This window comes from Balearica regulorum, chromosome 5 (assembly GCF_011004875.1).
Source record: "Balearica regulorum gibbericeps isolate bBalReg1 chromosome 5, bBalReg1.pri, whole genome shotgun sequence".
In the NCBI taxonomy this organism is placed as follows: Eukaryota; Metazoa; Chordata; class Aves; order Gruiformes; family Gruidae; genus Balearica; species Balearica regulorum.
In genome coordinates this window covers 50670341-50684128 of record NC_046188.1, presented here as the reverse complement: position 1 = coordinate 50684128, position 13788 = coordinate 50670341, and the positions used below count along the sequence as shown (strand labels likewise).

The 13788-nt window shown below is 44.6% G+C and overlaps 1 protein-coding gene across 2 annotated transcripts in view; it reads right to left on the bottom strand.

Moving 5' to 3' along the window:
- CHKA (choline kinase alpha) overlaps positions 1-10073 on the bottom strand; it is a 50856-nt gene extending 40783 nt beyond the window's left edge. For both annotated transcript variants that reach the window (XM_075754811.1, XM_075754813.1), the window contains exon 1: positions 9941-10073. In XM_075754811.1, the coding sequence (XP_075610926.1) occupies positions 9941-9945 (5 nt within the window). In that variant the 5' untranslated portion in view covers positions 9946-10073. The remainder of the gene's footprint in view (positions 1-9940) is intronic.
- Between the last annotated feature and the right edge of the window lie 3715 nt (positions 10074-13788).

Genomic DNA, 13788 nt, shown 5'->3' with positions numbered 1-13788 from the left:
GATTCGTGTTAGGAACACACTACCAGGGACAAATGAACCAGCTGTTCCAAAATACTTTGTAGTAACTGCATGCAAACAGAAGTAAGTAAGGTCTAGGTAGATAATCTTGTATACAGACAGAATAAGCAGAACTTTCTGAAAGATGAATTAAAGCAAACTGTAATGTTTCTTGCACAGTGGCAGGCACAGCTAATTGACTTGCTGAATAGAAAATATTAATTCAGCACATAAATATGAGAGGAAGGAAGAAATAACTTCACTTAACACAAGTCTTCTCTGCGTTGGGAATGTACTAAAAGCTAGTCATCTCAATGTTCAAAGGAGAGATTCCTCTAATGTTCAACCCATTCTTCTTCACTGCCAATCTATGGCACTGGCAGAGGTCAGCTCAATCCATCCCACAGGTGTAGAACACAGAAAGGCTAATGGTATAGGATGCCTCCATTTCAGTATGATGAAACCCATCCTAAGACAAGCTGCTACTGCTTAAGGCTCAGAAGGAAAGGGGCTTGGACAAAGTAATTGGATCAAGGATCTTCAAGAGTGGCAGTGTTAGCTACACAGACAAAGCTCCAGTCCTCAGCCTAGGAGCCTGCGTACCAAAGCTGCAGCCCCAGCAATGACAAGAGGTGGGGTGCTACTTCCAGCTGGAACATCTAGGGCTGTAGTGTGCCAGGCAAGCTGCTTTGGGCAGGTTTCTCAAACGCTGTGTATCCAGAGACAGACTATACAGAGCATGCCCTGCACAGAGAAGACTACAGTTGTGCAGTAGCTATTACTCTGGGGAAATCCATCTGCCAAGGACACATCCCAAGAAACTCTGAGCTACAGCAGCATCTCTAAATGAGAAGTGTTTGCTGCTGTTAAACAAATGCACAAGGAGGGGGGAGCACCTAGGAGAAGTGCAATGCAGCTTTAGAACTTCATATTGAGGAAACGTCCACTTCTGTAAACAGAAGGTCCACTTCATGACTCAAGGTGAAGAGCTGGGGGAGGAGGAAATAAGTGAGATGAGAAACAAAAGCAGGCTGAAAGGCAGACGATCTGCCTGATGAGAGCTGTTTAGCTGTGATTACACACTGCTACTGTATGCCTTTTGACTCTCCTGTACTGCCCTACAGTAATTCAATTGCTTCCCTATTTTCTTCTCTCCCAGTGTCCCATTCTTTACTCAACTCCGTTGCTGTTTTTCTTCCATGGTTTCAGCTGAAATTAGTGAGGTAACTCCTGTCACCCAAAACACACACTGTTTTATTGCTATCAGCACACACTTTAGGGCTTACTGATCTCTCTGTGCCTTAGAGCAGGTCTTGCCCTTCCATATTTTGTATCCTCTCTGGAGACCGTGTAATTCCAGCCTCTCCTCCTCTAGCCCTCTTTCCTGTGCTATTTCCCTAAGTATCCCAGGGGTCTTACATCCTGTACTAGACAGCCAACTCACTCTCCTGGTGCAATTTAGCATAAGAAAGGGAGAATCCTAAGCATCCCTTGCTGACTCCTCCCTACACCTCAGTCATGCACTTAGTACTTTAACTGCAGCCAATACTGTGGAGTATTAAGGGTCCCCTCAGGTCCTGGCTGTCTCTATAATACTTGAGTGAGTTTATTATTTAGCAGATAAAGCCAATGTTATTCTTTCATGCTCACAACTTGGGCAAAACCCTTGCTAATTCACAGCCAAGTTCTCTTGGAGCCTATAGTGATCAGTAACACCTGGGTTCCAGCTCTTCAGCCCTCTTGGGATCAGGTGCTCCCTCCATCAGTGGTTCTCTTTTGGTAGACTAGGATGTAGTGGGCATTGAACAGCAAAAGACCTGAGCTAGCAATCATTTAAATTAACAGGAGTCTTCCTGTTGACTTCCAAGGTCTGAAGTAACCCCAAAAAGCTCCGCAAAAGGATATAAGAGGTGAGGGGTAGTCCTCCATGATTTGGGGGAAAGGAGCTTTGTAATAAGGTAAAAGCAATCAGCATCAAAAGCACCTTGTCTAGAGTGCCAGGTTTTTGAGTCTTCTTTGACGCATCCCTCATGCAAAGTAAGTGAACACGCAAGCAGGAGCCTCTGCCAAAGCTCTAAAGCCAGAGGGACCATCTGTTCTGAATGCTATGAGGCCTTCACTGAGGTCGCTCTGATCCAACCAAGCCTCATGATCTTGCTTTTGAGAACAATCTGGCCAAAGGCAGCCCCAAAGTTGCAGATCTTGGATTGAGCTTGTGCCAGCTGTCATATAGACCAGAACAAGCTGAGAGCTGCTGCCATTACTCATATAGGAAACATCCTGTAGGAAAGCACTGCCTGTCAGTAGCAGTTAGAATGAACCCCAGCTTTCTTCTGGCTGTATCAACCTACCCTCAAACTCTTTCAGTTTAGGGACTGACTGGAACTACCAAGGAAGATGGTGTTGGATATGGAGGGTGGGCAACGGCCAGTCCAGGTGCTTCATGTTTCTTCATTGCTCCTGCAGGCAAGATAATCCATCCTCAACTTTTCCCTGAAGTGAAGCTGAATAATGGGGCCCTTCCTAGATTGCCAAAGGGAAAGTAGGGTCAGTCCTCCATGTGCACCGGAGTGAACTTTAAGAAAAAGGTAAGAAACAGCCACCTGAGCTCTTGCATGCCAATTCTAGGGCCCAGGACAAAATGAAATCAGTAAAATTAGGGCAGTTTCAAGGTTTTACTAACTCAACAGTGCAGTAACATCTACCCTACCATCTTCTGTGAACCTGCTAAGTGACTGGCAGAGCTGGCAGGACAGATTTCACTCAGTCCCTGTGTCAGGGACTGACCCCAGTCAGTTGGTCTGATCCGCCACTGACTGGAACTGAAAAGCAGATGAGAAATGTCACCTGTCCAGACTAGTTGCCTTGTTTGCATGGCTGGTGACACAAGCTTCGGGGAGGGGGTGGGTGGGTGTAAATTTGGCATGCCTTGACTTGTACAGAGAGAGGAATTTACTTTAAATCACTATTGTTCTACCAGCTGTAAAAATTCAGATTTCTATTTTTGTGCAACCCTTCTCCAAACAAAGGCATTATATTGACATGTATAAGTAAAATCCACTTTCTGGGGAACTGCAAAATTCACCATGTCTTCTGAAGCAACAGCTTCTAGAAGAAAAGTTAGCAACATTAGAGAAAGGGCAAACTTTTTCACAAAATTGGGGGAGGAAACAGAAAAATCCCTTACTCTTGGATTTCTGCTTTCTACCACGTGGTACATGTGTTTATCTCCTTCACCACATGAGAAGATGGCTGCACAGCTGCCTGGAAATCTCAGTGCAAGGTCCCTCGTCCTCAGTACCATTTAGTCTCATTAATCTTTCCAACATCTCCCCTTCCCGCTGCCTATTGCACTTCCATCTCCTGGGCCATCACTGCCTGTTATTCTCTCCTGTCAAGGTCACTCTTACCTCTGTTCTCATCCCATTCTTTCTACCGCCCCCCTCCTCCTGTTGCCATCTTTCATGCAAGTGCCACTCAGCCTCTCTGTTGTCTCACTTGCTAACTCATCCAAGTCTTGATCTATTTCCAGAGCATCTGAAAGAGAGGAAATTGGTAGAAGTTGGAGAAACCAAAGCCTTCAAACCTGGCTACAGAACCAGTGTCTTTGCTGTCCCTCATAAATGGAAGTAACTGCAAAGAGACTTGTTACCCTTCTGCTCTCAGTGAAGACTGTATTCTCACATAGTGTCTCAGTTCATAACAAGACTTGTGTACGCTGATTATGATAGCAGATGAGAAACAGAACAGAAAGTGTTCAGCTTGAACCACTGCAAATAGTATTTCCAACTAAGAATAAGGGTAGTCCATAGGGTCAGCTGCTGTATTTCTCTGATTAACAGGTCAAGAAATCTCCATTTTCCACAGCCCTGTATTCTGCAGCTAGAGTGGCAGCTTGCACTTCTGCAAACAGAAAAGCAAACAAGTGACAGTCACTCACTGGCAGTGATCTGGCTATTTAGTATTTCTCAATTATGTATGAAGCTCCATTCCTGCACACTGAGTTTAGCAGCTGGAAGCACTATCGCCACCCTGGCTACAGAGTTTGCTCTTACGACACAGGGTGTCCTCTTACTGCCCCAGAAGCAGTGCAACAGCACAGGATTTACAGAGCCTGAGGGAATGATTTGCTGGGCCGTACAACGTTGGCCTAGTGCCGCTACTGTGGAGGTCAGGGACGAATCTGCCATTGGCTTATGTGGCAGCTGGTACTATAGAAAAAGGCCACCCTTGGGCTCTGTGAACTTGGCCTGCTTTCTCTATCCCACAGTAGAACTGAAAACTTCTTTCATCCACAGCCCTGTGGAGAGGACGGGCAGTAGAGAAGAGCTATCCAGATAAATATGAAAAAAATGAAAAAAAAAATATAGGGGTTTGGAACTAGACGATCTTTGAGGTCCCTTCCAACCCAGACTGTTCTATGATTCTATGAAATATCCTTTTCTTCCTAAGAGCACTTTGAGATCTGCCCTTTAATCGGACACTTCCACAAAGGGACAAAATCACAACCCTTTAAATAGAAACTTTTTCTCTACATAGATTTTCATCCAAATAGGAGTCAGAGAGCCCACTAGTTGTCGGAAACCATCTAAGGCCTCATCCAAAACTTCAGTATAACTTCTTGCAACAGCTTATCCTGTTTGGTAGTTGTTCTCCTTGTATAAATAGGTGCCTAGACACAAGAAAAAATGCAATGAAATCAAAATCCTGGGAGACCTACTATGCATGACTATCACAGTTTAAGCATCACTGTTGTGCTTTCAGATACCGTCATACCCAGGCAGTGTGGTGCCAGCAGGTAGAAAGACCATCTGCAAAGAATTTTAAAACTTAAGACACACAACAGAAGTAACAAAATATCCAAGCAAAGAGCTGGAAAGGTACTAAAATGAAGCCTGAAGAGACTTGCCAATGTCAACAGACAAAATCTGCTGCACACACAGCCTTAACAGGAAGCAGGAATTCCTTGCCTAAAGATATCTGCTGAACAGAAAGTCCTGGAGATTATAACTCTGTAAGAGCATTGGGCCCTTGGATGGTACCAGCCAACAGGTCTATGGTGAGACGGCAAAACAGATTCCTCTGAAGTAACGCATCCTGTTATCTCAGAGCACGTTACAAAGCCGAGGTGGACATGAACATATATCAAAGTTCAAGTCATCCTTGTTTCAGTGGACATACAATTCTGCGGCCCTTTAGTGATTCTTCAACTGTGAAGGTCCAGAGTCTAAGGTCAGGCCCTCATAAATGGGAATTTACTCATGCTCAGCTGACTCTGATGTTGCCCTTTGAATAGACACATCAACAATGTAAGTTAAACTGCCTCACCCACTTCCACTAACCCCCTCCCTTTTTTATACCATTTTGTCAATGCAAACTGGAAGCACAGATGACAACTCAGACCTGCTAGAGTGAACTTTGGCTGCAGCGTGAACTGTTTACCCTGATCACTGGATAGTATCACCTACCCGGCTCCAAAATCAACATGAACTACATGATCTGATAGGCTTAGATAACATTCACAACAGCAGACAAAGCAACACTGGAGAAGTAAGCTGCCATACTCCAATTACTGCCTTGTGACTTGCAACCACTGTTCAGGTGTAATACACTCCTCTACCCAAGGAAAGGACACACACAGCTTATAACTGAAATCCCACTTCACTCGTACAGAACAGGGGATTTAAGCATGGGCCTAGATACTGTTAAACTGGGATTTATTGGGGATGCTTGTAACACAAGCTGTTTGCAAGCACTTGATCATGCCTGCTTGTACTAACTAAAAGGAAGCTACACACTTAAAAGCGTACCCCCTTTCAGGCTGTGTCCTTAGCACAGTAGTCTCCTAGGACTGCTGTTAGCACTGCTACCTTGCAACTGTTCTCAATCTGTCCTTCAGAACTCTGCCCAATGCTCCCTGGAAAATTTCCAGAGGTGGTTCAGCTGACAGTAGCATTAAAATCACAGCATGTGTCTGTGTTCTTTGTATCAAACATTCAGCGACAGCACACAGCAGAGACGCAATTGTCGCATATACACTCTAAAAGACTACTTCTGTCTCAGGGTATGTCTTCACCAGAAATGACCATCTCTAAGCAGACAGCTGTAAATCGCACTCCAGTTGAAAATAGTTTATTCCTGTAACAGCTGTATAACTTCACGTCTTTGCTGCAAAATCCACTGCTCGAGTTTTGCCGTTAATTGAGGGTCATCCACACACAAAAACGTCTTAAACCTTTCTGCTGGCACATCAAGATAAAGAGTAACACTACTATTAATGCCAGTAACTGCTACCACAGCCTCCCTGCCACTTTAGTTTCCCAGGGCTGCTGTTGAACAGATACCTTGCACTGTCCTCCTCGTCTTGTCCTTGAGAATTCTGCCCATTATTCTTGGAAATTTCCCAGAGCAGTTCAGCTTACAGCAGCACTGAGAATCACAGCACATGTCAGTAGATGTTTTTGTATCAGATGTACTGAGATACGATGCAGCAGAGGCTTAATTATCACAAAGTTAGCTCTGTTATATCCCCTCTTGGTTATTAAAAAAAAATTAAAAAAAGAAAGGCAGGCAGGAATAAAGAAAGAAGTTGTCAGCAAGAAACCACAAGATCTTCCTTAAGCAGTAACCAGGCTACCATTTTTTGGAACTTTTCCTGATCTAACAAAAGACACTGTGAAGACAGGAACTTTGGCAGCAGTGGGTTTGAACTCTATAACCCCTAATTTTCCTCTAGTTTTCTACGCATGTGCAATGGAAATATAATTGACAGCTAGGGAAATGGTCAACCTCTAAATAGATATCTAACCAGCAGCAAGCCCCCTGAAGTTACTATTGCTAGAATCAAAAGGAGATTTTCACCAAAGCAGCCCCAAATTCCTGAGTTAAACCGATGTCCTGTTTTGCCTGATCACTGTCCCCATAGTGACTGCAGGAGCTGCCACTGAGCCATTGCTTTGTAGCTCGGGTCAGAGATGAACAGGATGCAGTGCTGGTAAGGAAATGACTTGAACTCAGGGACCAGTGATGGAGATGCGGCATGGGGCGTTGGAAGTAGCCTTGGGGTGCACTGTAGTGGGAAAGGCAGTTTAAAAAAGGAAGACGTGCAAGCATTTCACTAAATACCAGCCTCAAAGGGCTAGCACAGATAAAGGTAGTGCAGTGTCATGAGAGGAGTGAGAAGGTGAAGGAAGAAGAGTTGAAGATGAGGAGCAGGAAGGAAGAAGGCATTCACAGTAACACAGCAAATGCAGTTTAGCTGGAGCTGGGACAAGCTGATTCATTCCCCTCCATGTCATTTGCGTGGACTGCTCCCTCTCCTGGGGAACACTTGCAAAAAAAAAAAAAAAAAAAAAAAAAAGGGCAAACCATTTCTTTCAAGCAAACAATGCATCCACAGAGTTCACAGGCAGGCAATCCCCGTGCTTGCAGGTTCCAGTTGGAGAAGGCAGGGTGCAAGTCCCCCATGCTGCCCTTCCCAGTGCACGGCTCTGTCCTGGTTAGAGGCACCCAGGGTGGTCAAGCAAGCTGTAACCTCCAGACTGTGGTGCAGAGCTAAGCACCACTCCAGCCTGCACAGACAACACCACCACTGTCTTCTCCCTACTATGGTACTGCTTGCCAAGCACCACCCAGACCATCCTCCACTCTCAAGCCAGGGGAGTTACCCAGTGGTGCAATAGGCTAGGATCAGGAAACAGTGCTTGCAAATGCTTTTCAGAGTGAATGCTGGAATGGAAATGCCTCTTTTCTGGGAATTGGACAGAGATCATCAGTTCCAGTCACGAGTGCTGGTAAAGACTGACATTTTTAGCCATAGAAATAAATTTCAGAGTCTGTGAGTGAGGAGAAGGAAGGACAATCTTGAAATGTACTCTCACGGTGAGAAATATTCACCACCTACCTATCCTTAACTCCTTTAGGATTCCAAAGCCCAGTTAAAAATCGTTGCACTGAAGCAAAGCTCAGAAGATCTTGCAATAAGATTAGAACTAGCTGCTGAGAAATGGTGCGTTACAGCAGCCAGTAAATATCCACATGAAGCAGCCCTGGAGAGGTGAAAGGCTCTGCTGGGCTTAACAGCTCGTAAGCATGTACCATACCTGGCTGATACTGGTGCACAACTAATGCCCCTTTTAGCCTCTTCCTTCTAGGTCATTGCCCAGTTGATGATCTCTGCTGTAGAAAATTTTGATTTAAATACACACAATTAAAAATGAGAGAAGAATTACTTCTATTTTACAGAGGAGAAAGGGGGAACAGGTTTGCCTGTAAGCAGGAAGCAGTGGCAGGGCTGTGAAAAAATCCTCACTTTCTAAATCCCTGGAGTTTGACCAAAGTCATCCACCTTGTCTAGTTGCATGTGCTATACCAGCATCCTTGTGATACAAGGATAAAAAAAAGCCTTGCTTGATTCTTAATAGTCTGTGAGAGTCATCACATGATACCATGTTGAGCAAACACGCAATCAGCAAAGGTCACAAGACATACAGCCATTCCTCTTGGCTTTATAGCCACTTTCCAGAGCCAGGACTCCTCGTTACACCATTTTGCAGTTAAGTGCAGCAGCACTGGGAAGTCCTACCATGACAATCAGGCCCTGTAAGAGGCACACCGTTTTTTTGCCTACAGGTGCCAACAAGAGAACATAATGGATTTGCAAATCTAATTAACCTAAATAGATTCTTACTACCTGCAACTGCAGCTGCTTGGCAACATAAAAGGGGTGCCAGCCTCACTTTTACAGATAGTTTGGGGGGGTGGTGGGAACAGCTTTTCCGAAAGATAAAAAAAGGAATGGAACAAAGTTACGGTTGCCCTACATTATCTACAAGCTAAAAGAGGAAAGAAGTCTTCTAATTATTTTACTGTTCTAACTATGGGAGTTAAGGCTACCTAATTCAAGATTCATAATCCATAGATAAAAGTTTGCATAACTACAAAAAGTCCTTGTCCTGAGGAGCTTATAGCTTTATTAGACTGGTGATAGGTAGTATCATCCTCGTTTTACAGACAGAACACAGATCAGAAGTCAGACTTCAAATGCTTTGGTGATGTGTAGCCAGTGCCTCAGACCCCAGGGTGCACAGCCCTGTGCTTTGTCGCTGACCCATCTCTACCAGAGATCACGTATGCAAACTGAGGTGGGGGTGCAGGTTCCCTTCTGCCTGCCTTGGCCTGCTACTTCTGGCAGAGGCATTTCTCTCAGTAAGCTCTGGAAAAGCTCAGCTCTTGGGGCCCTTACCCCACTGATATCTATGACTATTTCTTCACTGATTAAAAGCATCTACATATGCTTCAGATTTGACAGACCCTCCTATCTCCTCACCTTCCTTTCTGTGAGTCAGTTTGAATTTCTGGAGCACCCAACCTAAGCCAGACTTTCAGAGCAGATCGGCATTTGGATATTGTTCTGCTCTCTTTTTCTACAAAAGTGAAATTCAGATTCTCGGACCTAGTTCAAGGACACACAAACAGCTTTAATAGTCAACTGAGATTTCCTGCATCTCTGACCACTGTAGTCCCACTGGACTAGCCAGTGTCGGGGAATACTTGAATCTGCACAGAAAGTGACACATCAAGTCTTTTCTCTGCACTTTAAGTGATGTTTTAGGAGATCAGCGCTATTTCAGAGCCTGTCACTTCTCTGCTATGTTCCCTTAAGGAAGCAGTTCAAGTTTCTGCGCCCCAGTGCCTCCATCTCTTTGTTGCTGTAACTCTGATCTCCTTCACAGATCATCACAATGCATGGTAGATTATTGCTGCATTGTTTCTGGTAATTCTTGATCCAAAAAAACCATGGACAAAAGTCCTGAGACTTAACTTCATAATACTGATTAAAAGTAGTGCATAGCAACAGAACAAGCAGCAACCAACTTGTTCTCACTTGATTTTGGGAGCTGCAAGACCAGCCAACAATCCCTCCTCCCCAAGAATTACTTACAGCATTCCTGAGGCAAGTGTTAATGCTGGATCTTGACCAAGAAAGGACTCCTATAGACTCAGCAGATGAGAGGAGGATGTTACACTGCTTCCACTCTTTTCCCCTCTAGCCTCATTCCTCCGTATTTATACTTCCCCTTGTCTGAAGACCTTTAATGCAGCGGTGAGCAGCTACCAGCAGGATGTGAGGCACAGCCACACACACAGCTGCCTGCCCTTGACAGGAGTTATTCTGACTAATGGAAACAGCAGAAACTCGAGACAGGCATGGATAAGGCTGGAAAGTGCTGAAGGGGAATCTCCTCCTGGTGGAATGAAAAAAGCATTAAAGCTAGCAAAAGCACAGTTGCATTCAGCATTAAGTTATTCCCCAATTCACCTTGCTGAGCATTGCTCTGTAACTTGGATTGCTCCCTCCTTCCAGATGACTGCTGGCTCATTGTTTTCTTCCCCCAGGTATCGTTCAGCTGCACTCCTGGGATATCACACAGTAAAAAGCAATAAATGGCCAAACAGCCTTTAACTAACACATAATGGTTTCTAAAAGAGAGCAGGGCTGCAGAGCTAAGAAATCCCTCACTCGGAATGTGAGTGCCACCTTGTGCTGGGAACAGTAATGGTCAATGGATAAAAACCAACTCGTCCAGAAAAGCCAACGAGGAGAAGGAAGACAAGTAGCCATCTTTGGCGTAAAGCCGCATTAGGCATTTGGCTTTTGGAGATCTTTCCTCCTGGCACCAACCAGCACCGCTCTGAATATCTGCTGTAGGGTAGATTCTGCTTTTTGAAGGGACCGGTGGGCTACAGTGAGCAGCTCTTGGCAGATACGCTCTAACCCAGGCAGCAGCACAGTCTTAGCCAGCCAAGTCAGCACTCTAGATGTAACCACCCATGAACAGCTACACGCTAGCAGATGTCAGCTCTGTCCTCAGTACAGCCAGTCCAGAGAGAAACAAGGTGTCACCTCAGGCATTAAAATCTTGCTGAGTGTTACTGACATCCACACTAGAGCCTGCTTTGTGACAGATAAGCCCCTAAGTTATACAGGTATGGAAGACTTGAACCAGTAAAATACAAGCACTTTACAGAGCAATTTTCAAATGCAAATACTGCTATCCTAAACCAACGTGCAGGTGAGAGAAGCCAGCTGGCTTGCTACGGGAAAAGAAACACAGGTTTGAGTTTCCTGTTTGTTTAAAATTCACTTTGAGACTTTTACTCTAAACATTGATTATGTTTCATTGGTCATGTGAGGTGCACCTCAAATGAGCTTCTGAAAAATGCCTGCCTTCTCTACACTGATTTGAGGGGAGCTTTAGCAGTCAGCGTCCATAGAATTTTTTTTTTGTTTATTAAAAAATGTGAAGGGTTGTACTATGCGAAAATACATTTCAAAGTCAGCCTAAAGATTTTGCACTGCTGTTGATCAATTTGGGTTTAATCTTTTTATAACTTGGAATATTTTTGCAAGCTAGCTATAGACTTGGAGAGAGTATTGCTTTGAGTTTTATTCACTTCAGGGTTTCTTCACAAACTTAAGAGAAAAAAAAAAAAGCAGCTTCTGGAAAAATACTTCTGTAGCAAGGTAGGAATTCCTTTGCAAACACCTTGGAAAGGAATGGTGTGAGTATCCTGTTCATGAAAACTGCTCACAATCAGAATCCAGTAACCTGAATTTTGAAGTTAAGACTGCAGCTAGGTACTCTAAGGATTAAAATGCCACAAGGACGATACTGTTTTCTCTCAGAGCAAGTGTGATAAATCCAGGAAATTCAGAATTCAAGTTATGTTCAAAATAAATCTCTGTCAGAAATGTAATTAGACCACACAGCTTTTATCCCAAAGGGTCTTACACAAAGCATAATTGCAAAGCTACACATCTAAGCAGTCCCTCTGTCTCCAGCAAGACCAGAGATGCATATAAAGGGTACCCTCTATGTACATACTCACAAGGCTGAGTCAAACTAAGAGAGCTAGGCAGATCATTTTTCCCATTACCGATAACCACGCAACTGTGTGTGGGCAGGGGGAGTACATCTCAGCTTTTCCACAGAATGTAACACCACCATCCTGAAGGGGGGAGGGAGGACCATCAACGAAAAACTTCAGAGTGCTGAAGGCAGAGAGACCACCAGCAGTTTAATTTTGTCTTCCACTTCCCTCTCCCAGACACCTGCCTCCTTTGCATTTGCAGCGCATGAGCTCTGATTGTAACAGGACAGATGAACATCATTAGTGATGTCCCCCAGTTCAGCAACTAAGGTGGCAAAGAGGTGCCAACGTTGGTCCCAGCTGCAGGGCCACCGTTGACAGCTTTGGTGCTACCAGTACAACCTCACCAGAGAGGTGAGACTGCGCTGCAACTGCACAGGGGTGAAGGTCTCCATTTGACTGAGGCAATGGTCCTTAAGGTGGTGCTTCTGAAGGGGCCTACAGGAAAGATGGAGAGGGACTGCTTATCAGGGAGTGTAGTGACAGGACAAGGGGTAATGGGTTTAAGCTGAAGGAGGGTCGATTTAGATGAGATGTTAGAAAGAAATTCTTTACTGTGAGGGTGGTGAGGCACTGGAACAGGTTGCCCAGAGAGGCTGTGGATGCCCCATCCCTGGAGGTGTTTAAGACCAGGTTGGATGAGGCTTTGGTCAACGTGGTCTAGTGGAGGGTGTCCCTGCCCACAGCAGGGGGGTTGGAACTAGATGATCTTTAAGGTCCCTGCCAACCCAAACCATTCTATGATTCTATGATTAACACCAACTGTCCACATCAGCATGAGAACAAGTACTAAGTACACCTACTGGGAGCACCGTTCAGGGTTCTTGCTGACTGCCAGCTCTGCAGTCCTAGACACAAGCTGTTAGGTGGTTTTTGCAATATCCAGACACCCTCTCCTCCCTCTGTAGATGCACCACTTCTAGGGCATGCATCCTGCGTGCAGGCCAGCTGCACAGGATGGGAGTGTGATATTGGAAAAGTCCTTAAAGAAAAGGGCTGATGATGGAGTAAAACATTAAACTCCCAGATGGAAGTGGTAAGCAGTGAGCAGGAGGACTGTGTGACCCAAATATTTCCCAGCAGGGAAGTATACCATTTAATTGGACGCTTGATGCCATTGACGTGGTATCCATGTGCTCTGCCTGACAGAGCTGCAAGAAGGGGTATGTACATATGAACTAATTACTGATTAGCCTAATAACACTATCCATAATATTTGATTACAACACTTTTACTGACAGCATAATTACTGCCCAACCTAACAGAGAAGTGTTACACACACACAAGCATGAGACAGCAATCAGCTCATCCCTTATCTAACCCACATGTTCTCACTAGCTGACAGCAATCACTTTCCCTTCCTTCCTACCCAACACTCCCCACAGCTCTTCCCTCTTAGGGTTTCCCCCTCTCCAAACCTCTGAAAGTCCTGTATGTCCTGTCCATCCTGACGCACCTTTTATGAGCAAAGCTGTACTGGCTCAGACCAAAAAGGTCTATCTATCCCAGGATGCAATCTCTGACGGTGACACAATTAACATAAGATTGGCACATAGGTACCAGGTTCACACACTCCTGTTCAGGAGCAGTACCGCCACTGTTTCCCACAACTGACTGAAGCTCCATGGTGTAAACTCCTCTCTGCTAAGTGACTACACTTAGAAATACTACCATCGGTTGTTTCAGAAGTGTAATTACAGTTTTGGAATTTGTGTATTAGAAACCCAGGAACTATTAATGTTTTGTGTACTTTTTCTACAAAGAATAAGGACTTTTGATGTTGGTTTGTGGTGTTTGGTTGCTTTTTTTTTTTAATAAAAGATGAGATGCTACATTTCAGTCTTTCCTGACACTTTA